This window comes from Electrophorus electricus, chromosome 15 (genome assembly GCF_013358815.1).
Source record: "Electrophorus electricus isolate fEleEle1 chromosome 15, fEleEle1.pri, whole genome shotgun sequence".
Lineage (NCBI taxonomy): Eukaryota > Metazoa > Chordata > Actinopteri > Gymnotiformes > Gymnotidae > Electrophorus > Electrophorus electricus.
Genome location: NC_049549.1, coordinates 2,115,902 through 2,141,306, shown reverse-complemented (window position 1 = coordinate 2,141,306; position 25,405 = coordinate 2,115,902). Strand labels below are relative to the sequence as shown.

Genomic DNA, 25,405 nt, shown 5'->3' with positions numbered 1-25,405 from the left:
AACGTCTTTAAGAGGCTGGGTCTCAGTGATAAAGCACGACTAACATCTGAGAAAGAAAGAGAGGGAGAGGGAGAGAATGAGAGAGAGAGAGAGAGAGAGAGAGAGAGAGAGAGAGAGAGAGAGAGAGAGAGAGAGAGAGAGGGGTTTGTAAATGTAGAAGAAACACACAGGCTTCGGCGAATGTGCTCTCTTCAGGATCTCCCAGGCTGGGGTATACCTTCACTTTGACTGCCTGCCTTTTTTTTGGAAGCTGGTAAGCCTTCAATTAAACGACGGCTACCTTTTTCAAGTCAGTAATCCTCTTAGCATGGAGCCTGCCCTTTGGCATGTGGGGTCTCAGTGCCTGGCAAGACAGTGCACAACCTCTGCGAACAGAATTATACCGCACTGCCTTTCAGGGAATGGGGCAGAGGCCACAATATGGGTCTGTGTGCTGGCTTCTGCAAATTCAGCATGCACTACTCATTACACACACACACACACACACACACACACACACACACACACACACACACACACACACACACACACACACACACACACACACACACACACACACACACACTTATTCTTGCTTTAGACCAAATGACCTGACGGTGACCTGAAACGTGGTCGTAAATGTTAAAACATATCATCACCATCACATCATTGTCAAGAACAGACACTTCCTGCTCAGATCTGTAACACACATAGACAGAGTGCCAAAATTACCATAATGAAGTTTTGTTGAGAAAAATATGCCCAGCAGAAAAAAAAAAGAGGATTTATTTCTAGGAGCCCCAGAGACACACTGGGGTGTCCGTTTTCAGGCCAAGCCTCCCTCTCCCTCTTACGGCCTTCAAGTTGCCCCCTTAGCTTCCACTCCAAAGGAGGGCAACGGAAGGCTAAGTCTCGCCTCGTCTGATTGGACAGTTCTCTCTGCTGCCTTCCCGCCAAATTGCCCCACCAATTTTAACTCCTCTACAATTTAGCAAATCTGAGTGAGGGAAATTGCCATTGTTAAACATTTCATTTCCTACTGTGTTCCAGTTGAAATTTAGTTCCATTTCCATCTCAAGTTCATTACCGCCAAAGGAAATAGGTGGTTTTGGTGTAATTTTTAGAGCCCACCCATTATCCAGAGGCATGCCTATATCCGCATAGGTTCTCTACACAAATACACCTCCATGTTCTTGGACATAATGAGGTTGCATTCATTCTGGCAAAAGGTCCTTGTAAATATATCAAATAAAAAGACTAGTCAGTAGAGCACCTCGTCTTTGCCTTACCGAGCCACAGACGTCCATCCGGGGACGTCGGGGTTACCGGTCCCTGCTCTTGGTGTGGGCTTGATTATGGCTCTCGTGCCCAGGGACGCATACTGCTAGAGATGTGCCATTAAGACCCGACCGTCATGTCAGAACTTCTAACTTGAGGAGCGGTTAAGACTCAAGCAGTGGATGGCTCGCTCCGACAGTGGTCACCACGTTGGCGGGGGAGTTCACGTTCGGCGTGTGCGGTCAGTGTTTTGGGCTCCATCAGCCTGGCGCCACAATAGCGCTCTGACAACATCCCCTGAAATGATGGCCTGACTTCAAGCACACTGACTTCACAAATAAGCCCTGATTGCTAGCCCACCCTCCACCTGTCAAGGCACAGTGCGGTGCTTGGCACGTCTCCTTGACGCCCGTCCCTAGCACCGGGCGCCGCTAGACACGGCCGGAGGAAGAGAACCTGTGCAGTCAAACCTGGGCTAACCGCAGGGCTGGGAGTGAGGGGAGAGGCGGGGCCATCTGCCCCGGAGAGTGCTGTCACTACCGGAGAGGAAGAGCGACAGAGCAGACACACGCTATAATCAAACAGATTTACCTCTGTGCGCACGCACCAACCTGGGGGACTTTCAGTTCATCGGTGGCTCGGAATGAGAGACAGGCGCGAGCTCACACACACACACACACACACACACACACACACACACACACACACACACACACACACACACACACATACACACACACATACACACACACAAACAATGATCCAAGGAACAATAACACTGGACATGCAATACAAACATTCACGTCTCAGGGTTCAGCGCAAAGATAGCAAAAACTATACAGGAGGGTGAGAGAGGGCGGGATGGAGAATGAGTGAAAGCGTGTAAATAACAGAGAGCAGTGACCCATACAGCCCGGGTGAGCGGAGGAACACAAGAGATGTCTCCTTCCCAAACTCCCTCCCCTTCTCCACGAGGAGACCATTGTCAGGTTACTGTCTGGAAATTCTTTGGAAAATATCACCATTTTCAAAATTCTTTATTCACCTCTTCCAAAACCTCTGTGATACGGAGTAGCCAGTACAGTCGTTCATTTGAGAAAACAAAAGATCTCGTTAGAATGAAAATTAAACATTGAAACAAGGCTGGGAAAAAAAAACATAGCAACTTAAAGAGTTGACTGTTTCCCTAATACGCAAGAAAGAGAAATATAGTGAAAACTGCTGATGGTAAATGTTAGGAAGAAGGCTTTACCTGTCAATATCGCTGTTCACATTGATCTGCATGTTGCTCTGTGGCACTCTGATTTACTACCCATTCTCTGGCTGATTCCAATCCTTTTCAATCAAGTGTATTATATTAAGACTATATCAGTCATTTCTTCTGCTTTATCGCAGGTGCAACCCATATATCATGCTCTAAATGGTAGAATCATTCATCACAGAAACCATATTTCCATGAGGCATATTTTTACAAGGGCAAACCCACTAATTGGAGGACTCACCAATGCCACTGTGCACTGCCGATCCTGGTCTGTACAGTGGAGTCGTTTGTCCCTATTCGTCATGCAAAATATCTCTGTCTTAAGACAGACCTTAGTCATCACTAGGGTCAGGAAGGTCAAGAGTAACAAATATAGTGGAACAAAATGAGTAACACACATGCAGTGTATCAACATGTAGAGTAACACACATACAGTGTATCAAAACACACACACACACACACACACACACACACACACATATATATATAGATGCACTGTATGTGTGTACCATACTAGTCCTATATATATATATATATATAGTACTTGTCAGATGTCGGACATGGTTGTAGGATGAGGTTTCATTAGCACTATTATTCTCCAAAGAGCATATTGGAGCAGACAGGCGTTACTTATTTGGGAAGGGGAGGGGGGTTGTGGGGGGCATCTCTAGTGGGCACTAGGACACTGAGTGGCCTTAATCTCCAGACACCATATAAGCAAAACCATCCAGCTTTAAGATCCAGGACGGTACGGGGAGCCCAGCACAGCGTCCTCCAGGCTGTCCAAACAGCTCAAGTCCAGCCAGCCGTGATGCAACACGCCAGTGTTCTTTGCGGCCTGAACACGGTGGCACCAATTAGCAGCAATTAACACCAGGCATGGAGCACCTGTGTATCGTTTCTCAGTGACAGAAACGGGCCAAAGACAGTGGGACCCGCGGTGAGAAAGCAGCAAAGCTCCACCCCCGGCCATACCCCGCCCCTGGCCATACCCCGCCCCTGGCCATGCCCCGCCTACCTCCCTGCTTAGACATGAAGGCTGTACAGAGCACAGGGTGCATGTGTTTACACGTGTCTGGGTCCTTATCTAGCTGATGGTCCTTCTCCCTTTTGTCTGAAAATGCCACCAAAAATAAATAAATCCTCGAAAGGAACCATCTGACAGGAGGAGAGAGAGGTGGAGAGAGGGAGAGAGAGAGGGAGAGAGGGAGAGTAGAGGACGACAGATGAAAGAACAACTGTATACAAATGGCCCGCCAGCGCCTGCTGGTCGAGGTCCCCGGACGGTCAGCATGCAGCTTCAAAGACCAGAGCACCAACCACTGTCTCCGTCTGTCTCCGTCTGTCTCCTGCTCTTCTCCTCTCTCTCTCTGTCTCTGTCTTTATCTACCCATCTCTGTTCTTCTCCCCCTCTCTGTCTCTTTCTTTCACTCTTCTTTCTCTCTCTCTCTCTCTCTCTGCATCACCTGATCAGATACCAGAGACTCTCTGGTTCTGCACCCACGGGGGAAAGACCGCGTGGCATGACTCTGCAGACGTTACGGAGTGACGGAGATTTGACTGGATGGGAAACAGGATGATAGAAAGGTGGTCTGTCTAAGCCTGTTGGCCTTGCTGGAAAATGGAATCTTAAGTAGGTTAACTAGCAGGGGCAGTCTTACAGGAAGGTTTTGTCACCTGCTCCAGTATACAGATATCTGTAGTGACCTGGAGAGAAACATTCTGTAACCTACATGTGCACAACCCCAAAACTGCTAAAAACTGTAATGTCAGTGAAAATCACCTTACTGGACAAAGAATGGCAGCACTATGAACACATATGAGCACTTGAACATGCCCTTATGGGAACTACAGAATTAAGTATTTTTGGAATTAAGAAAACAACCCTTTTATATCAGAGAAGAATGTATAACTACCAAGGCCTGTGGGCAAGACAAACAAGCCAAAATACACAATCATTTAGTATCAGAACACTTTTTGAAATCCTGTATGCTGCATTGTAAAAATCCATCCTCAAACAGTCCTGAAACCTGAATCCTGAATGCCAACCTCAAGTTGACAGAACGCAGCCAACTACAGTTTACTCCTGAATTAGCTAATATGAGGCGAGCTTTTTTCCAATACCGCTGGGATTCAAAATCTCTGATTTAGAATTAAGCAAATTTTAAATATTCTCCGTAATACGCACATTTTCCACTATACTCCCAAACTCCAACATCTGTGGAAACAACTTTGTTAATTACTGTAATGAAACAATACATATTTTCACCACTGTCAAAAAAACAACTTCCCACTAATTAAGGGAGATGACCTTAGTGTATATTAGACTCGTTAAGCACAGACCGTGACCAACAGAATGCAGCCTAAAGGCTGAAGTGGGCACGGCTAACTAGGGGGCCACTGGCGTGGCAGAAGGGACTATAGGCAGTGCTTGGCAAAGGGCTGCCCAAGTGCCCACAGGGCCCGAATCCAATCCCCTCACCTGGGGGGAGTAAAGGGTAGAGGGGTATTTACCGAACAGGGGGATGGGGGATGGGGGTGAATGTCGAGGGGTTGTCTGAGAGCTAAAGTGGGGAGGGTGGTGGTGTGGGTAAGAAGAGGGGTGAGCACTACCAGGAGAAGGAATCACACCTCCACAACAGCCCATAGTAATTACACACTCGAGTGGCTGGACTGTGGAGGAAATTGAAGGCCTGAGCAGGAGCACAGATGCCTCCCTCTCCCTCCTCATGAGTGTACTGGTGATTGAGCCTGCTAGCGCCCCCCCCCCCCCCCCTCCATCTCCTGCCCCCCACACACCACCCACTTCCCTCAATCCTCGGAGGAAATGCTGCTTTGTGTCCTGGTAATGAGATTCTCACACACCCAACCTTATTTACCATCTCAGCCAGAGGAGCAGTGAGAAGGGGAGAGGAGGGGAGAAGAGAGGAGAAGACAGGACAGGAGACTAAACAAGCCAGGACGAGAGGAGAGGAGACAGGATGAGAGGAGAGGAGACAGGATGAGAGGAGATGGAGTTGTACACTGCACAACTTTTGCTCTCAATTACAAAGCCACTAATCAAACTAGAAGCAGAAGTGTAGGATTCCTCACAGTCCTGTGACTCAAGCCTAGCAAACAAAGCAATTTGTTGAAATTCACAAAAAAGCACAAGTCATTAATACCATTTAAAATCTCGGTCAGGAATTTCTGGCTACTGCAGCCCTGTTTCAGCAAATCTTCATTTTTATAGACTCATCTCTCCATAAGATGGATAAACTCACTATCCCGCGGTGACTTTCCAATGTGACAGCAATGCACCCAAAAAAAGCAGCATTCCGAAATGCCCCACTACTGCTGTTTCCAAGGGGATGTGCGTTTTCATCCACTACAGGAAACACTTTCCCCACAGTAAGCCCTTTCGTGTAAAAGCGACACGAAATGGCGTGGCAGATCTGATGAGCGGCGACTAAGTTAGCTCCCCAGGCCTGTGGGACTTCGGCAGGGTGAGCTGCAGGTTCCTTTTGGCCACCTGCGCGTGTGAGGAGGTGTAACGGTGCGCGTCAGGCCGGCCGCACATTCACCCCCCCCCCCCCACCTCCCCCCACCCCCACCCCCTGGCGCAGTGTGAACACACGCTTGTGACAGCGGCCCAAGAACGCACACAATTAAACACGTCGGCATGGGGTAAGTGACCCAGGCCAGCCGGGATACAGCTCACACTCCTGCCAAAATCAGTGCCCATGGCTTGCTGCTCCTGGATGCCTGTGTGTGTGTGTGTGTGTGTGTGTGTGTGTGTGTGTGTGTGTGTGTGCACGAACGTTCAAGAAGGTTGATGATTAAGAAGTTAGCCTCAGCAACATACAAAACAAAACACGACTGTGACCTCAATTTACACCACCCAACTGTAAAGCCACTCAGCATGTAGCTAGGGAGGGACAGGCCAGTTCTGGGCCAGCTCCCGCACTTAATCGCGTTTAGTACAGATGTACTGCGCTGTGTCCACGAATCCCTGCTCAGCCCTGAAGACACAGCACAGCCCACAGCCCCAACCTGCAGTCCTGTACAATACATTTACGTTTACAGCGATACAACACTGATTAAAAAGCCCCAAGTTTGTCTGAGCAATTCAACAGAAGTCCGCTTGGCAACACGCGCTGATATTTTTGTTTGTGACAGACAGAGACAAAATTACCTCGATTATGTGCAAAAAGTCAATTAAATTAACTGTGAAAGGCTATTTATTTTGACCTGAGGATACATTTATTCTACATTCTTAGAAATTACAGTGAAAACAGCACAGCTCATGTTGGCAGGAGAACAAAGACGGAGGTGACAATAGTGCATGGGCTTGCGTCATACTGCCATCATGTGGTAAAATGCAGTACTAACCGCACCATCGAGCTATCAATGTCAACTGGAATAAGATAAGAAGGTCTATAACCACTGCCTCGGAGTGTCTAAAGACACCATTTAGATACCAGCAGAGAGACGGTCGCACACATAAAGTCAGCTATATACAGATTACCATTAAATGCTTTCCATAGACTAAAAAATAGGCTTCTGTCAAAGTGCATTTTACCAGCATCACAAGGTTGAGGTTGGTTATGTTTTTACCACAAAGCTCTAATGCACGCACACACACACACACACACACACACACACACACACACACACACACACACACACACACACTGTTCAGGACACCCTGCACCACCAACACCCCCACAGACCACATAATCAAGTAAAGGATTATATTAAAATGTAACGGATTAAGGGTCCACACTTAATCTCTTACTTGAGTAAATACGCAGGAACAACAGCGCAGGTACTCCCACACGAGTTTGCACTCCGCACGTTCCTCGGCTTGTGGTAATGTAATCAAATTATTTCCGTATTTATGGTCCAATAAGAAATTCAAAGCAGAAATGATTCTGTATAACATGTTTAACCCAAAATTTAGTGAAATGGCGAATTTTCCTGTGGTATATAAAATAGTCAAAGAAAGAAAGAAAAAGAGAAAGATTATATCTTGTTATAAAGCATCTCCGAAGTTCTTTAGTCCGATCTGACAGAGCTTTCTGTTATGAAACAGCACACTGTGATATGTAAATGATCTTTATGGCAGTCTGAGCACGTTAATGACGCTAATCCTGGGATTACTGGCACCTTTTCAAGGTGCAATTACATCACTGAGTGCAGAGGATCACCATAATCGGAGATTTCGCACAGTGCTTCCGTTTAGTCCTGTCACATCCATTACCAGGACAGGTGGAGAGTTGCCTCCAAGCAGCTGGTGAGTGATAAATGTTAAATGATGATAAATTAGAGGGCTTTGTCTTTTAGGAGATGGACGAAGACCAAGCACGTGTCCGTTTCAGGAACCATGGGGCTCTGGATCTTACGGATCTGACCCAAGCAAACTGGCATTAGTCCTGCCCTTTGGATAAGGAGGGGAAATATTTAGACAGTCAGTGTTACAATTGTACAGTATGTCTCTCATTTCCACCTAATTCAACTTCAAGTAAATAACACGAGTCACCATCAAGTGCAGGATTTACCAAGGAGATGCCCTCTGTCCCCGCCGACATTCTGCACAGACCTAAACAACCTCAGTGAGATCATTGCCAAGAGACGCTACGGAACGGCACAAACCATCAGCCGCCTCCTGTACATGACATCACGCTGTATGCCAGAAGCGAATGAGACATCGACTCACCAAGCCACCTCACCAAGATATACGGCAACGACATCAGAATGTCATTCGGACTAGATAAGTGTGGTCGTATGGTTAAAAGGAGAGGGACAGTAGCTAGAATGGAGGGGATCATACTACCGGAAAGTAACACACCAGATGTTAACGGAAGCTACAAGTACAACGGAATCCCACAGGCACATGGGAATCATGAAGAGGCCACAAGGAAAGCAGCTACAGACAAACACCTAGAAAGAGTGAGACACGTCCTGAGAGATCAGCTGAGCGGGAAGAACCAGATCTGGGTTATAAAAACCTACGCCCTGCCGGTCATAAGATACCCCGCTGGCATAATAAGATGGCCTAAGGAGGAGACAGAAGCCACAGACATCAGGACATGCAAACTCCTCACAATGGACTGAGGGTTTCATCCCCAAGCCAGCTCTCTGAGACTGTACACTGTGTGGAAGGTCACGGTGTGAGATAGAGATGGGGGTGTGTAGGGGGGAGAGAGAGACAGAGAGAGAGAGAGAGAGAGAGAGAGAGAGAGAGAGAGAGAGAGAGAGAGAGAGAGAGAGAGAGGGATTTGTAGGGGAGATAGAGAAAGAGAGAGAGAAGGGGATGTGTGGGGAAAGAGAGAGAGAAAGGGATGTGTGTGGGGGAGAGAGAGAGAGAGAGAGAGAGAGATGTAGGGGGAGTGAGAGAAAGGGATGTGTAGGAGAGAGAGAGAGAGATGTGTAGGGGAGTGAGAGAAAGGGATGTGAGAGAGAGAGAGAGAGAGAGAGAGAGAGAGAGAGATGTAGGAGCGGGGAGAGAGAGAGAGAGAAAGGGATGTGTAGGAGAGAGAGAGAGATGTGTAGGGGAGTGAGAGAAAGGGATGTGAGAGAGAGAGAGAGAGAGAGAGAGAGAGAGAGAGAGAGAGAGAGAGAGATAGGAGAGGGGAGAGAGAGAGAGAGAGAGGGAGGGAGAGAGAGAGAGAGAGGGAGATGTGTAGGGGGAGTGAGAGAAAGGGATGTGTAGGAGAGAGAGAGAGAGAGAGAGAGAGAGAGAGAGAGAGAGAGAGAGAGAGAGAGAGAGATGTGTAGGGGGAGTGAGAGAAAGGGATGTGTAGGAGAGAGAGAGAGAGAGAGAGAGAGAGAGAGAGAGAGAGAGAGAGAGAGAGAGATGTGTAGGGGGAGTGAGAGAAAGGGATGTGTAGGAGAGAGAGAGAGAGAGAGAGAGAGAGAGAGAGAGAGAGAGAGAGAGAGACGTAGGAGAGGGGGAGAGAAAGAAAGAGAGAAAAAGAAAGCTGGGGAAGTGACTGCATGCCGTGAGTTTTATGAGTGCTTGAGTTTGGAAAGGACGACAAAACTGCAAACTGGTTTTGAGCAAAGACGAGGTTGGAGGCGCGCAGGGCTCCGCTTTCATGCACTGGAAGCTTTGACGGTCTGGTTACTGGAACCCAGCTGTGTCTGTGGTGATTAGAGGAGTAAAGTCTGAGACGTTGCAGGGGCGGTGGGAATTTTCGCGTTTCGCAGTTCTCTAGCCCATAGGTGACTTACTAAAAATACTCCAATTTCAATTGACTCCTGACTTTGAAGTTAAGTTTAGCTTCCAGGAAACAGGAGTGAAATAGGAGTGTCTTTATAGAGAAACATCCTGAGACGAGACAGACCGGCTGCATGGCAGGCAGTTTCGTTTGCTAGCTAGCTGGATAGCTAACTACACATCTTAATTGTACTTAACTGGATGCGAGCAAATGTCATTAAATGACCATAGTTGCCGTCACTTAGTTCAATAAGAGCAGTGTTATCTGGACGGCGATTACAGAGGAGCAGATTTCTGAGGTAGGAACAAGCGTGCTGCTTATATAGCTACTAAAGCTAACGTAGCTTAGCCTGGACGTTTGTGTTTATACGCTAAGCAGATATAGACAAGCGAGCTCTATTAGCGATGCTTAACGAGCCATGTTGGCGAGTAAAGGTTGCTGTTAACTGCGGCGCGTAACGACGTATATCAGTATATCGCTATATTCTGATATTTACATAACGCTAGCGAACCAGTAGCTCTTGTGGATTAGCACGTTAGCGAGAGCTAGCCGTGTTCGCTAGCTAAGCTAGCTCTGCTAAGTCAACGATTGGCGAACATGGTTCTGTAGCGTTATGTAGTTAGCTAGCAACGTGTAGCCCGTTAGCCTGCAGCTAATGGGCTGCTAGCTAGCGAGCCGCTGTGTCACTAGCTAAGTTTCACCCTTCACGGACTGGGAGCAAGTCCCCCGGGACAGCCAGTCTAACCTAGCTAACCTAGCGGTTCAGGAGTGCCGTTTCCTTTGTTCAGAAGCCTAATGACCTGTTTATAATTCACCTGTAATTATTCTGTGCTGTTCATCCAGCTAGCTAGTTACCAACTGTACTCCCTGACTGCACTATGGAGGAGCAAGAGAATAACCCCATAGAAGTAACTGTTAAAACTCTCGACTCCCAGAGCCGTACGTACACAGTGAGCGCTCAGGTGAGTCACTTCTGTCCCCTGGTTTTTAGTTATTTCGTGATGCCTACTCGGAATATTTTTTTCTTTTCTGTGATGACACCGTTTTGTTTCGTTCACTAGATGACAGTAAAGGAGTTCAAAGAACACATATCCCCGTCAGTTGGAATACCGGTTGAGAAACAGAGGCTGATCTATCAGGGTCGAGTGCTCCAAGATGAGAAAACGCTGACCGAATACAGTGAGTTTGTGTCCTAACGAGTTCTTACAACTGGTTGTACTCCTTAAACGGTTCCTCCGCGCTATAGCGGTGGCCTAAAAGTTGTCATTGGGAACTAATGGGTTTTATATGTGTGTCTATAATTTTTAAAAGTGTATTAAATAGTACACAAAGCACACAAACAGCAGTTGCAGGGCTGTGTTTTGTTGCATCGCTGTGGATCTGACGGATGCTCTGTAAGTAGAACGCTGTTGTCTGTGCTGGCAGACGTCAATGGCAAAGTCATCCACTTGGTTGAGCGTGCACCGCCTCAGACTACCCAGCCAGGGTCTGGCCCAGGCGGGGCGGCTGGGACCTCAGGAGGGGCACAGGCAGGAGGGTCCAGCTCGGCCAGCTCTCAGGGGATGCCCCACGCAGCCGCACATGACCGCAACGCCAACAGCTATGTTATGCTTGGCACCCTCAATCTCCCCGTGAACATCATGGACCCCCAGCAAATTCAGGCATGGACAGAGATTTTTCCTATGAAAGTGGACTGATGTGTTCATGCAAATCTTTGTGTTTGAGTAAGACAATGATGTACTTTGACATGATGTTATGTAATGTTGTCGTTTCCCCTCATATGACATTTGCCCTTTGCTAGTCACATTCAGACATCTTTACTGTATTTGTACAAGCAAATATTTAGGCCTATTCATAGTTTGCTATGCAGCAACTTTAAATATTTGAGAAGGGTGTGTTTTCACACACCTTCCCAACCCTCCTAGAAATCAGTATTGGCATACAAACAGAACAGATCCCCGCTGCTTGTAGACTTCCTAGCAGTTTCAGTAGTTGAAATCGTATCACTTTTCTATCAGCAATTTTAATGATCCTCAAATCTGCGATTGCGCAGATGTCCATCCAGCAGATGATGACAGGCCTGGGAGAAGGAGTTCGGACTGCCCGGGCAGGTGCTGCTCCTGGGGTAGGAGTGTGTTTTGACGGCTCCAGACCATTACCCCTGGAACGTGTCCGTTGACACTGTTATCTGTGACGTGGCTGCTGTCTCCCATTTGCAGGCCAGCGGCTCTGTGAACACACACCTGGATTTAGACCAGTCCCTGCAGAGTGAGCCCAGACTGCGGCTGGTCTTGGCCGAGAATCTGCTGAGAGATGCCAGTGCCCTCATTCAGAGACTGGAGGTGCTGACTGGCTGCGAGAAGCATTAAATTTGGTCCAGTGTGGTAAACCTGTTTATAAATGGCAGAAAAGATGTTTCGATTCTAACATGCTAATGCTTACTACTGTCCCTCTTGTTTATAGGGCCAGCCTATGGATGCCTCCTCCCCTCCAGAAGACTCGGCTCTGCCTCCTCCTTCCTCTACCTCCCCTCCACCCTCAGTTCAGCCCATGGACACCTCCCCTCCTCAGCCCAGTCCTCCTCCTTCGTCCTCGTCCTCCACCCAGACTGAGGGAGGGCCTCCTCCTCCTCCTCCCTCAGGACCCAGGTACGTCCGTGTCCTGGCTTACCGGTCCTAGCTAAGAGTTGCCCCAGTACTCCATCGACTGCTTGTCCCAAACTCTCAGCATGTTGCGCTAATCAGACAGTGCTCCATATGGTGCTGCAGGGAGGGGCAGTGTGAGGAATGCATATCCAGACAAATCAGTGTGAAAATTATCTGGCGATTATTTGCACTCTAGCAGGTTGTCTGTAAGGGTGAAAGTGAAACTTTAGGCCTAGATACAAATGCCTAGCTCCACAAGCAGTGAAAAACTGCAGAATTACTTAGGCTAGCACTGGGCACCTTTGAGTTTTCCCGTAGCTAATGTTGCTCTAAGACCTGATGCGTTTAGAATGGGCTCTTGACTCTACAAGCCACAGTCTTCGTGTCATGTCACTAACTCCAAGGCACGATGCACTGCGTGTTGATGCATTCTGCACGAGCGTTACAGTGGATGGATCGCACGTATGCGTACGCTCTTAGAACAAACAACCCAAAGGCACAAACCACACTGTACCTGTTGCCTGCTATGTTGTTCAGACTTTGGGAGTGGGCTGTCTGACAGCTCGTGTAAGCCGTACGCAGCATATGGGCTGCAAATGGGATGTCAAATCATCGCAGGGAAAGAAATTCTGGCAAAATGCAGTGGGATCAAAACAGAGTTCATAGGATGCATTTTGTATGTGTACATTGTGGTGGCGCTGTAATTTTACTTATGCACTTGCTTGTTTATTTATTTAAAATATGCCTTATTACATATGCCACCACTGGAAATAGCTGAAAGGAATTAAGGCACTACAGCGCCCTCCTGTGGTGGCTAACGTGCACACTTTAATAAGGTAATGAAGATATTGTTGTTTTCAGTGATTTTAGAACCCAGTTGGTGCAGAGACATGTGTCTTCTCATTTTGCACCTGTTCTCCACATTACCACAGTTTAGAAGCCAAACTGACGTCGCCGCTCCCTTGGTGCCCCTCATAACCGCTCACACTTGATTAGCTATAAATCACCCGTTTAGGATGTGCGGCGGCTCTGTTAGTCGTGCGTTGCTGTGTCCCCACCAGTCACCCCAGCCCTGCAGAGATGCTGGCGACGCTGGCCGAGCTGAGGAGAGTGGAGGACCGGCTGCAGCCCTTCATGCAGAGAGCTCACGCCATCCTGCAGAGCGCCACCACCGCGGATTACAACAACAACGTGAGAACGCCACAGTCCTGCTTTTAGACCTGCAGAAGGAACGCTGGAACAGAACCGAACCCAAGTCATTCCTGAGTGTCTCATTTCTTTTCCTCTGTCATTAGACATTGCAGTGTGGTAGGCTCAAAACCCTGTATGGCCCTCGATGGTCACGTGTTAATACCCACTTACGGAAGTTTTAAAATATCATCTTCGTGCCATTTCTGTATTTCCGCTGCATAGAGTAATTTAAGCTGATCAACTCGCAGAGATGTGCTACAAGCTTAAGGGGACGTGTTGGTTGACCTTTGACCTGCTAGCATTCCCGGTCTGTACTCGTCTTGTTTGTGTCAAGTAAACAAGAAAAGCGATGTGTCTCCAGACCCAGGAAAGAGAGGAGGACCAGCGCGTTCTGAACCAAGTGGCGGAGGTGCTCCGTCTCTTGGGCAACGCTCTGGTTGCCCTGAGTGACCTGCGCTGTAACCTGTTGAGCGCACCACCCCGTCACCTGCACGTGATCCGACCCATGTCTCACTACACCTCCTCTGTCCTGACACCAGGGGGCGTGCATCACATGCCCATACAGGTAATTTAATGCCTCCAAGTTCAGCTACGCTGATGACAGCTGTTGAGAGCAGTGAGTCAGTGAAGAGAAATACAAAGAATTGTTCTTTTGAGCGAATCTTGATTTAGAATTATTTCTGAGACTTTGCATTCTTTGATTGGTCATGTATCTCAAAAACAGAGTAAAATGTGTAATATTGATTCCCAGTCTAACACGGAACAAGCTTGCTTCCACAGTCTCACTAGTATCCTGACACGCAGGTCTGATTATTGGAGATCCGAGTTTCGCATTAAATGTGTTCTTAGGGTTTTTTCTCCTTCTCCATTGTATAACAAATTACTACATAATGGATCCATTGTGTGCTGTCTGTCCACCTCCTGCCACTATCCATGCTCACTTACAATTGCATCACATGACAACAATGCACTCAACAGTCTCCCAGGGCGCCCCCTGCTGGCGAAGGTCGAGTCACACCGCAGCCAACCGTAGCTAGGTGTCCAGGACAGCTGGACTGGACCAGGTCTTTGGGTTGGAAAGGCAGCCTAGTTACTCTCTTACGTCGATCTACAGGCTGCCTGCCAGCTCCTGAACATGACACGCAGATGAGCTCTGCGCCAAGTGTGCTCAGCTGTCCTGTGAACAGCCGTTAGATGGCTGCGTGGGTCACGGGGGAGACAGGTGCTCATCTGCTCTCTCCCTGATTGGTTAGTGCCATATGACAGAGGGCGGGGCTTGTGGAGCGCACAAACTGCTTCCAAAATAAAAAGGCAGCTCAGAGCAAAAGTGGGTTTGCAGGTCCGTTCTGATACAGAGGAAATGTTTGCTCTCCTCTCCTCTGACTTTATTAAAGAACCTGTGCTGGAAATTGAATGAAACAAATGCCTATAATTCTTTAATGAGTTATGGATGGTGTTTTACTATTTATTTTTGTTTTTAAAATTGTAATTTTGTTTTGATGACAATTTTCTTAGTAATTTTTTAATGGTACCCAACCACTGGTTGTAATGTAACATAACCATTGATTTATAATGATAAATAATTTAGTTGGACTATTTGTAAGCAAAAGATTTGCCTGGTAAAGCCAGAAAGTTCTTTGAAATTATTTCCCACTCCAGTTTCTAAATCTGTAATGAAGCATCCTTGCATCTTTGAAAAGCACTACACAAAACATGATTATTTTTCATTACTGTTCTCTGTGTGCAGTAAGTGTTTGTTTGTTTAATTATGTATTCTTCTAGGTTAATTTGGGAACCACGGTGACCATGTCAGCTAATGGCAGACCAGCAGCTGAGAGTCACCCTCAATCTGGTGGCCAATCAGAACAGCCCGGGCAGGGACAAACCCCCACCCCACAGCCAGGTATGGCCAATCAGCAGGTCGGCCAGCCAGGGCCCAGGGTGATACGAATAAGCCATCAAACCACGGAGCCATTGGTGATGATGCAGTTTAACATTGATGGTGGGTCTTTTGTGCATGCGCGCGCGTGCGTGTGTGCATGCATGCATGCATGCATGTTTGCGCTTGCACGTGTTTAAGCATGCGTGCACGTGTGTGTGTGTGTGTGTGTGTGTGTGTGTGTTGGACTACACGGTAATCTTTAAATGCACATCTCACGTTGCAGATGCTGGAAACGGCTCCCAGGCCAGCGGGCAGCAGGGTGGTGGTGGTACCGGAACCGGACAGCCCGGTGAGAACTTAGCAGGTTCTTCAGAGGTGCATGTAGTCTTCATACAAGGCCCTCGGTGCCCACGCTTTCTTAAAGGCTCAGATTAACATGCCTCGTTGGCTTTGAGCATCACATCTCATTTTAAGACTAAGCATTTAATAAGGGTGTTTCTAAACAGTTTAAAATATATTTCTGTGTCTTACTCTTAGTTTATGTGCTTTTTATGTCACTAAAGGGTGCATTTTGAAACTACAAACTTAAGACAAGTGAAGTAAAAACTTTGTCTAAAGTCACAGACTGTACTTATAATACTGATATACTCCCATGTTGATACTTAACATTCACACCACTAGTACACCTACAGCTGTTCCCAACATGTACTTGTTTTCTCATGAACTGGATGGTTGACTGTCATGTCGTGAACGTTGGGCTCTCTGATGACTTGCACTGTGTTTCCCTGACCTAGGCACCGTCCCTAATGTTCAGATACCTGGCCTACCTCCAGAGTTCATGCAGGCCATCGTCAACCAAATTACCCAGCAAGCCATAGGTATGGCGGCCGCCGCCTCTGCCGGCCAGCAGGGGGTCCAAGCCCCCAACCCTGGTCCAGGCCCCGCTGGTACAGGCCCTGCTGCCCCTCCTATGCCCCCTCACCAGGCCCGCGTGGTGTTTACCCTCCCTCCCTTTACCCATCGGATGGCAACTCCCCCCTTCGCCACTAGGGGCAGCGGCGTTAACATGAGAGCCACGGTGCCGCCGACAGTGGGCCAGCAGCCAGGCCAGGTGAGGGTTAGAACATCTGCACTGCTCCCAGCCCAGCTTGTGCTGTGGTGCATGGCTGGCGCTACCACACTTGCATACTCTACATGCACACAATCAAAGCAGCCTTAGAAACAGTGCTATTAACAATTTCATAATTAACCAGAATTTTAGCGCTTGTTCATTTATTGTGGGAAAAAAAAAAAACATATATAAATTACACACACACACACCCAGTATGAGGCAACAGTGTTCTAATGAGTACCATTCTTAGAAATACTCTAGGGTCTGTATGGTATATCTGTTGAGGCTATGTGATTTTATGATGCTTTTTAACCTACAGCTTTAATTTATTCAACGTTCAATGTTTTCCATTTCCCTTGTATTAACAATAACGTCAGTAAAGACATTGAAACCTATGTAATGGATATCCTGAGTATTTGAACTGTGGAGGCCAGCTCCACGTATGCCTGTTGGGAGTACATGCAAGTGTGTGTGTGTGTGTGTGTGTGTGTGTGTGTGTGTGTGTGTATAAGGCCCCACCTGTGAATCCTGCTGTTCTCAATCAGATGATTAGTGGACTGGTGGGACAGCTCTTAACAGGCGTTTCTGGCCAGATGAGTATGTTTACAAAGCTTACACGTGTCCTTTGGTTTTGTTTGTCTGTCATTGTGAAGAATAGAATTGAGTTAAACCTTTTGCAGTCGCACTAAACTTTGTAAACTTTGTTCCCCCCAGCAACTCAAGCCACTACCGCCTCTTCCTCTCACACGTTTACCTTCTCCACTTCATCGTCCTCCTCTTCATCGTCATCGGCTTCGTCCTCGACCCTCCCAACCTCCACCACTGCCACCAGTGCCTCCGGCCCCACCCAGTCTGCCGGCGCCACCGACGCCACCACAACCTCCGCAAGCTCCGCCCCGGAGCCCGGTGCCACGCCTACTCCTCCTCAAGGGTTTCCTCTTGGGGGCAGCTTAGACCAGCTGCTGGGCTCTTTCCTGGGGGCAGGTGTGGGTGCTGCTGGCCAGACCCAAGGAGCTGCCCCCTCCATCACTGTGACCATGCCCGGGATCCCCGCCTTTATTCAGGGAGTCAACGACTTCATACAGGTCAGCAAGCATCTCGCCGTCCTTCATGTTGGGTTTTTCTGGACTCTCGGCTACGGACCAGTCGGTAACGCGTACAATGCTCTCGTCAGGTGTCCCAACAAACGCACGCCGAACCCAGCCCTGACCAGCCCCCGGCCCCTAACCCCGCGCCTCCGGCCGCGGAGCAGAGGCCGGATGGCGGAGCCACCGCTGCCGAACAGGTTCTGAACACGGAGCTCTTCACGGGCATTGTGCAGGGAGTCCTCTCCACCATGATGGGCTCGCTGGGTGCGCCGCAGGATAGCACAGAGAGCATCGCCCAGTTCATACAGAGGCTCTCCCAGACCAGCAACATTTTCACGCCCAGCAGCGGGGAGGACATGGGTGGGTCACACGCTGACGGCCGATGTTCTCTGGTGACGTGTGTATCGCCACACACCCTGCCTGCGGTTGTGATTTGGAAGCTTGTGTTTGTCTCCGGTGTCATAACGACAGATGACAAGTTCAGTGTGTTTGCTGGTGTGACACATGGATTATTTATTCACTATGAGGTTTCCAAATACAATTTTAGACTTCACTTGTAGGATGAGAAATTGATTAATGTGCTAATCAGCTGTATCAAAACGATATATTCTATAATGATATCTATTATAGCAGATTTCCTATATATGCGATCTGTATTGACTTTTGCCTTTGCCTGCTTTCTGTGTTTTCGTGCGATGTCCCGTAAGTGACTGACTAAATTGTGTGTCCAGGTTTCTTTGGGGACCTGTTGACTCTGGTGTGTCAGGAGTTCTCCATGGTAGACATGGTTCTCCTGCTCCACGGCCAGGCTCAGCCGCTGAGCCGCATACGCCCCCTGCTGGAGCAGTTCTTCGTGGGTCACTACCTGCAGGGACGGGAGCCGTCCGAGGCCAACATTGCAGTACGGCACGCGCACGTCTTCAGCACCGTGTCCTGATGAACTTGGGGGGGGGGGGGGGGGGGGGGGGGGGCGTTCGTCCTTCTCCTCACTCTCTGTGCTTTTCTCTTCTCTTCTTCCCCCAAATTGAAGGCAGCCACCGAGGAACTGATCGGAGAACTCGAGGAGTACATCACTGAGAGCTTTGTGAGTGGATCGTTCCGTTTCTCATCGCCTGCACGTGTGGAATATTTGATCGCAGTATTCTGTTTCGATGTCTGACCGTTGCGCCTCTGCTACCCCCTCTCAGGCCACGGTCACGGTCCGGGATGGGGTTGACATCACCCAGACGAACCGGTCCTTTCTCAGACAGCAGCTCGCGGCCATCGCCACACATATCCTGCACTGCTCAGGTAAGCTCTACAGGACCGACCGCTGCAACTCGCGTCAACACAAAACGTGGTTTTATAGGTCACAGACTCCAATTCCATAAAAAAACAAAACAAACCCCATAAAAACCTTTTTAAAAAACCCCATAAAACCAGGTCAGAATCCAGCAGTGCGTGGTAAGGTCCTCTCTAGACTGCTACACGAGCACCTGTCATAAAGCAGCTTTATCACCCCGGGGGGATGCCTCTGTCTGGACTGCTGAGGGAATACCAAGAAGGTTGGCATTTAATCCCCCGAGAGGAGGGAACCGCAGTGCCGGGGGATGAGGATACCTGCTGACTGAACTGCTGGGATGTGTAGTGCACAGTGGGCAATGTCACTAACGATGGTGCGTCTTTGCTGGGAGGTATAATGCAGTATGTTCAATGTTTTGTGTTTGTGTGTGTGTGTGTGTTTGGTAGACCACACGTTTGGGCCTCGTCTTCTGCAGCTGTGTAACCGCGCTCTGTTTGAGTGTTTGGCCCTAAATCTGTACTGCCTGAGAGGAGACCAGAACATTCTCACTGCTGTCATCAACAACCGCATAGTCAGTACCGCACCGCGTTGACTCTCACGCCGTCTCTTACTGTCTCGCACACTCGCACGTTTTCTCACTCAAACACACCCCCTCTGTTGCCCACTCTCAAACACTCTCAATCTGCCCACCCCACTCTGACTGTACTCCTCCTACTCCAGAGGACCATGTCGGCGGAGGTCAACCCCAGTGTGGTGAACTGGTTGACTGGCATGATGTCGATGAGACTGCAGGTCATTCTGGAGCACATCCCAGTCACGGAGGAGCAAGTTCTCCACTACGTCGTCCACACTCGGGTGAGAGCTGCTCTCGCCATCACCTTGGGGTCGAAACCCCTGATCCGTAGAAGACCCCTCCGTGTGAGCAAAGGCCGAAGAGCCAGTGCGCTACCTGACTAAAGAAATCTTGAAGTTGACATTTTTTTTGTGTGGTTCAGCTGGTGCTTTTTAAGTGACCTTTTTCCCCTGTTAGAAGCCTTATTAATCCTTACATGTGAATGTGGTGGTCATGTCCTGTCAGAGTGAAGACACAGGAGAGGACCCTACCCAGGGGCCACAGATCCAACCTGTAGAGGTGAGTGTCTGTCTGTCTGTCTGTCTGTCTGTCTGTCTGTCTGTCTGTCTGTCTGTCTGTCTGTCTGTCTGTCTGTCTGTCTGTCTGTCTGTCTGTCTGTCTGTCTGTCTGTCTGTCTGTCTGTCTGTCTGTCTGTCTGTCTGTCTGTCTGTCTGTCTGTCTGTCTGTCTGTCTGTCTGTCTGTCTGTCTGTCTGTCTGTCTGTCTGTCTGTCTGTCTGTCTGTCTGTCTGTCTGTCTGTCTGTCTGTCTGTCTGTCTGTCTGTCTGTCTGTCTGTCTGTCTGTCTTACTTAGAGAGAGATATACGGTGCAGTATTTTTGCTGTTCCTCCGATTACACTCTTCTGTACTGAGACTGATGTCATTCCTGTGATCTGTTGGAGCTTCTCCTCCATCTTAGGGGTCACGGCCCCAGGTGCCCTCAGTATCCCCACTGGGCCGACCTTGGTGTAAACCCTCCACGTTCTCTCTCCTCCTTCTTTCAGTCCCTGGTGTTTCTTCAGCTTCTCATATTCCTTCCTTTTGAATGTTTGCATCACTTCAGATGGTCACGTTTATCACCTTTGCTGTTTTCTGTATCTTGTCCACTATCACGATGTCTGGTTGGTTCCTCACTACTTGTATGTCTGTCTGGGTCTGGAGGTCCCACAGGATCTCAGCCCTGTTCTTCTCCACCTCTGGTCTGGACTGGTTGGGTATCCAGCTCGTATACTTCACACACGTCCTTGAATATATACATGTACATGGTAGAAGGCCTTAGTATGAGGGCAAAGATCAGAGTCCATTACTCATATGTAGGTCTGTCTTTTATCTGTGCGTATTACACTAATATTTTATTTATCCTTTATCATCATTTAACTTTATTTAAAGCACTTTGAACTGCCACTGTGTATATAAATGCTGTATAAATAAGCTTGTCTTAACTATGTAACTGATTAAGGATGATTCTCAAGATCTTTGTTTAAATATGCCTTCACTCATTCATTTCCTACTAATTTTTAATGTATTTTTTAAGACTTACGACTGAGTCACAGTCTCTGTAAATCTGTGAAGTGTAACCTGGCTGTGCTTTGTGTCTTCAGATAGACGAGACTCTCTCTCCCACTCCGGCCACCACGGCGGAGGAGGCCATGGTCACGTCCCAGCAGGCGGAGGCCACAAGAGCTTCGGCGGGGGAGACGGGTGGAGCGGTGGGTGGAGAGGAGCCCGGCGGAGACGGAGAGGTCTGGACCGCAGCCGTTCCACCTGTAAGGCCTCCAGTTCTGGTTCCACCTCACACTACAACCTGGTTCTGCCTAGACCACGACATGCTGTACACATGCTAGGAACTTTAAATATGGACGCACAGGATCTGGCCAGGATATTGCTGTGTTGGCCTGTGATACTGTTATCATGGAACACACACACACTTTGGTCAACTGAATTCTGGCCAGGCTTTAGCCATCTCGTGGCCAAGTTTCACCAGTATGTCATATGATGGAGCATCTCGCAGTAAACATGTAGCTGCAGTCTGGCGGTATTTTTACTGGTGTCAGTGTTGTTCTGATCTTAATTATGTAAGAGCATTTCTGAGCTGGCGTGTGGTGATTGTGGGCGGTGTCGGTCTTGCAGGAGTGGGTGCCCATCATCAGACAGGACCTGCTCACCCAGAGGAAGATGAAGGCTCAGCCTCCCCTCTCTGACGCCTATTTACAGGGGATGCCTGCCAAGCGCAGGAAGGTAACGGAGGTGACCTCTGTGTGCTGATCACACGTAGTGTCCAAGAAATACACACACACACACACACACACACACACACACACACACACACACACACAACTACATGTGGGGGTGAAGGTAACAGGAGTGACCTCTGTTTTCTGGTCACACACATGACTGCATGTAGGGGTGCGTGGGAACCATGTTTGTTTATTTGTTCAAAAGTCAGTTTGTCTTGCATTCAGTGGCAGGTCACTGATGTTTTTCTAAAAAGAAAAAGGGGGGGGGGAAAGGCTATGTTTACGGTTGTGCGTTTTCTGACAGTGAGACAGTGGGTTTTTTAAAAAAATGTTTTATTAGTATTATAAAACTGACTGTGTGTGTGTGACAGATGGTACAGAGTGACGGCCCTAGACTTGCTCTCTCTGAGGCAGTGAGCCAAGCTGCCCGATCAGCAGGGGTCATGCCCGTCACGTCTGCCAGTGCCCTGCAGGCTGACCTGGAGAGTGCAGAACTTCAGGAGGCATATTCACAACAGGTGCCGTGTCCACAGACAACTTGCACTGGAGCTAGGCAGAAAAACAGCTTGTAATATAGTTTTTCATAATGTCTAAAGAATATTTTTACATAAGCAAACTTAATAAAGTGAAAGTAACTTTTTAATGATGTTGGTTAACAGTTTGCAGTAACCATATTTACATAGTTTGTAGTTTTAACACAATTCAAATGAAATTCAAATATAGATTCATATTTACTTTTATTTGAATAAGTCACCTACTTCTTTACTGTCATGGGAACACTGGAAGCAATTTAATGTGCTTGAATGTCAGAACTACGTTTTCTTTTCAGATGACTAATGACATTAAGAGGCGAGTGAAAGACGACCCCGACTTCAGCTCCAGAAGGTTCCCCAACACACACCGAGTCTTTCCACCAGACTCGTAACCTGCGTATGTGTGCTAACCTCAGCATCACTCACTATACTGCGTGTGCGTCCAGTCTGTTTGAATTTAAATATCAATGATTTTACGCTGTCCAGAGAATTTGCTACTTCTCTATTAATAAATGATTGCACATAACTGCACTGTGGACTGTTCCAGCGCTCCTACCACAGATACACAGTTCACCATGGCAATAAAAGAAACCTCACACATGCGACCCTCAAACCCTTGGATGTGTTTAAAAGAAAGAAAAGTGTACTTGGAATCTGTGTAAACTGAAGTATTTTTATTTGAAAACCTTTTATTACTCTCTAGCTTGCCTGCTTTAAAAATCCTCAGACATGATGACAATGAAAAATCTCATCATTAAATAGCTTTGCAACAAACAAAAGTTCAAATTGCCCTTGTTCGTCGAATGTTTGTTTATAAGTCCAGAATCACCCGTGTTGGCTTTCCAATGCATGAGGCAATACGATGTGGTCACAGCTGGCCTGGAAACTATTGAGCAGGCTGTGTGTGTCTGTGTGTGTGTGTCTGTGTGTGTGTTGGGTCATTCTGCCTTTGACGTACATCCTCGTGGGGCATGAAGACATGCCTGTGGAATGTGCATTTGTGGAATGAGGGCGGGCTCTTGCGGATCTGCTCGCAGGAGCTGCAGCTCTACAGCATGATAATATGCAGTCTGTAGTTGGTCATTTTTCCTGTCAATAAAGCGAACATTGGCTGTAGAAGTAGGCAGTTCTGGTTCACATGGAGTCCAAACACACCAAGTACTGGTTTCAGACTGAAGCTAGCTAGCTACCCAGAACCTACAGATACTTTCCCACAGAAGGGTGGCAAGACATTGTGTGAGGTAAAACAAATCAACACTACTCAAGTTAGAGCTACTGTGTGTTTCTGTACCTTTTTCATTTGTGATACTGACTTGTTCAACTAAATCCATTAATAGTAAGATTAATGAAGTTAATGCTACCTAACATAAAGGAGTGGGAAATGTTAGCAATGCAAAGTCCACAACATACCAGGAAATGCTTCAGTATGGAGTACCTAGCTAACTATCATGGATAACTGTTCATATTGACAATATTGTTGGACAACCTGAACATTTCCAAAGTGGTAGAAGTTATTGTTAATTTCCATGGGTCAAGCAATGGCAGTTAACATGGGTATATACACTGTTCAGTCTTAAACAATAAACCACGTTAAAGCAACCTTAAACCACCTGTCTAATATGGCGTCAGTCTTTCTTAGGCCACCAAAACAGCTCTGACCCGTTGAGATATGGCCTCCACAGGACCTCTGCAGTATCTGGCACCAAGACATTAGCAGCAGTCCTGTAAGATGTGAGCTGTAGTCTCCATGAACGCATTTGACTGACATGCAAAATGACCAACCACATGTTTTAGTGCAGTGTTAGGATGTATTTACAATACCGAGCTTATAAATTAGATTATTTTATTCCTTTTTTCCTCGTCTTTTGCTCTGAAGGTTTATAGTGGGAAAGCAGGTCTTCTGAAAATATACTTTATGTATGAAAACATTTCCATCTGTAATAAGACTTTTTGTTTAATTGAACGCTGTACTGTATTTTCTTTCAAATAAAATTAATAAGCATTTAGCTTGCTAAGCAAATTTTTTTCTCACTGCACTGAAACAGGTCCATGAGTAGAGTACAACGTGGACATTTCCATAACAACTGTACTAAAAACTTTTATTTATATATGATGGCGTGTGTACGTGTTCCAGTAGCATTTGGTCCACAAATGCATGTCCTCATTCTGCAAGTGCATGTTTGTGGGCTTAGTTAACTCCATACATGCATGGTTTTTGAGTTATTTATAACTTTACACATTTTCCACTCGCACACCTTCATACCAAAAAAGGAATACCCGTGAGCACATCTTCAGTGTGCAAAAGCACGCCCTCGTTCTGCTGGCTGATGCTGACCTTGGTTCTTTAAGCCAGGCTGCATCCAGAACACTCTGACTGGGGAAGCCAACGTGAGACCCAGAGCTGCAGTGGTGGGGTCTTGGCTGGTGGGTTTATATGTTGGCAGTAGGACGGAAGGGGCGTAGCCATGAATGCGAGTTAGTTCTGGGGTGGTGTTTTCGTCCCGACTAGACTACGCTGATGTCACATCCTTCACTGGAGGAGCTTAGGAGGGAGGCGCCATTTTCAAATGTATATACAGGGAGGTTCTTTTATTACTGGGCGTTCAGTCCAGCTCCGCTGCCTCCGTAGTTCATTAATTCATGTGCTTTGGTACTGATTTTATTGTAGTGAAGATTTACCATATTTCATTTCAAGATCAGACACACACCCTTTTTTGATACAGCATAAATAAAGTATTTATGAATACTGTATTTTTTTTTCCTTAAAGTATGACTAAAAATACAGTCCTTCAGATTGTCATGTGCCAGAGAAGTGCATACTTACTCAACCTCTCCTTCCCCCCTTGATACACCCAACACATTTAAGACCACAAATTACAGAAATACAAATCAAATACAGCTTCACTTGCAAATAATTGCACTATGCAGGTCTAGGTATCTATAATTCAAACGTTCATGATGTAGCTGAACCAAGATCGGACTTCTTCGGTGCTTGGACTTTCCTTGGTGGGCTCTGTATCTTTCCTTCTCCTTTTAATGAAGAAACTGTATGATTTGGCTTCATTTCATACCCTCTAAACATCCAAACATCTAAATGATACAAAT

At 47.4% G+C, this 25,405-nt stretch overlaps 1 protein-coding gene across 5 annotated transcripts; it reads left to right on the top strand.

Annotated features, from left to right (window-relative positions):
• Window positions 1–9,434: 9,434 nt before the first annotated feature.
• Window positions 9,435–24,306, top strand: bag6 (BCL2 associated athanogene 6). 5 transcript variants are annotated; one of them, XM_026999500.2, is made up of 25 exons: window positions 9,435–9,724; window positions 10,564–10,682; window positions 10,782–10,899; window positions 11,146–11,381; window positions 11,774–11,845; window positions 11,940–12,062; window positions 12,184–12,368; window positions 13,427–13,556; window positions 13,918–14,121; window positions 15,339–15,558; window positions 15,722–15,787; window positions 16,233–16,549; window positions 17,062–17,146; window positions 17,264–17,634; window positions 17,724–17,997; window positions 18,369–18,538; window positions 18,668–18,721; window positions 18,825–18,927; window positions 19,366–19,490; window positions 19,640–19,774; window positions 19,998–20,051; window positions 21,132–21,296; window positions 21,661–21,768; window positions 22,139–22,285; window positions 22,597–24,306. In XM_026999500.2, the coding sequence occupies exons 2-25, from the start codon at window positions 10,599–10,601 to the stop codon at window positions 22,690–22,692; spliced, it is 3,642 nt and encodes a 1,213-aa protein (XP_026855301.2). In that variant the 5' UTR covers window positions 9,435–9,724; window positions 10,564–10,598; the 3' UTR covers window positions 22,693–24,306. The 5 variants fall into 5 exon arrangements, with proteins under 5 accessions (XP_026855301.2, XP_026855300.2, XP_026855302.2 ...); XM_026999499.2 differs by having other exon boundaries at window positions 9,435–10,018; window positions 10,568–10,682; XM_026999501.2 differs by having other exon boundaries at window positions 9,435–10,018; window positions 17,095–17,146.
• The last annotated feature ends 1,099 nt before the right edge of the window (window positions 24,307–25,405 follow it).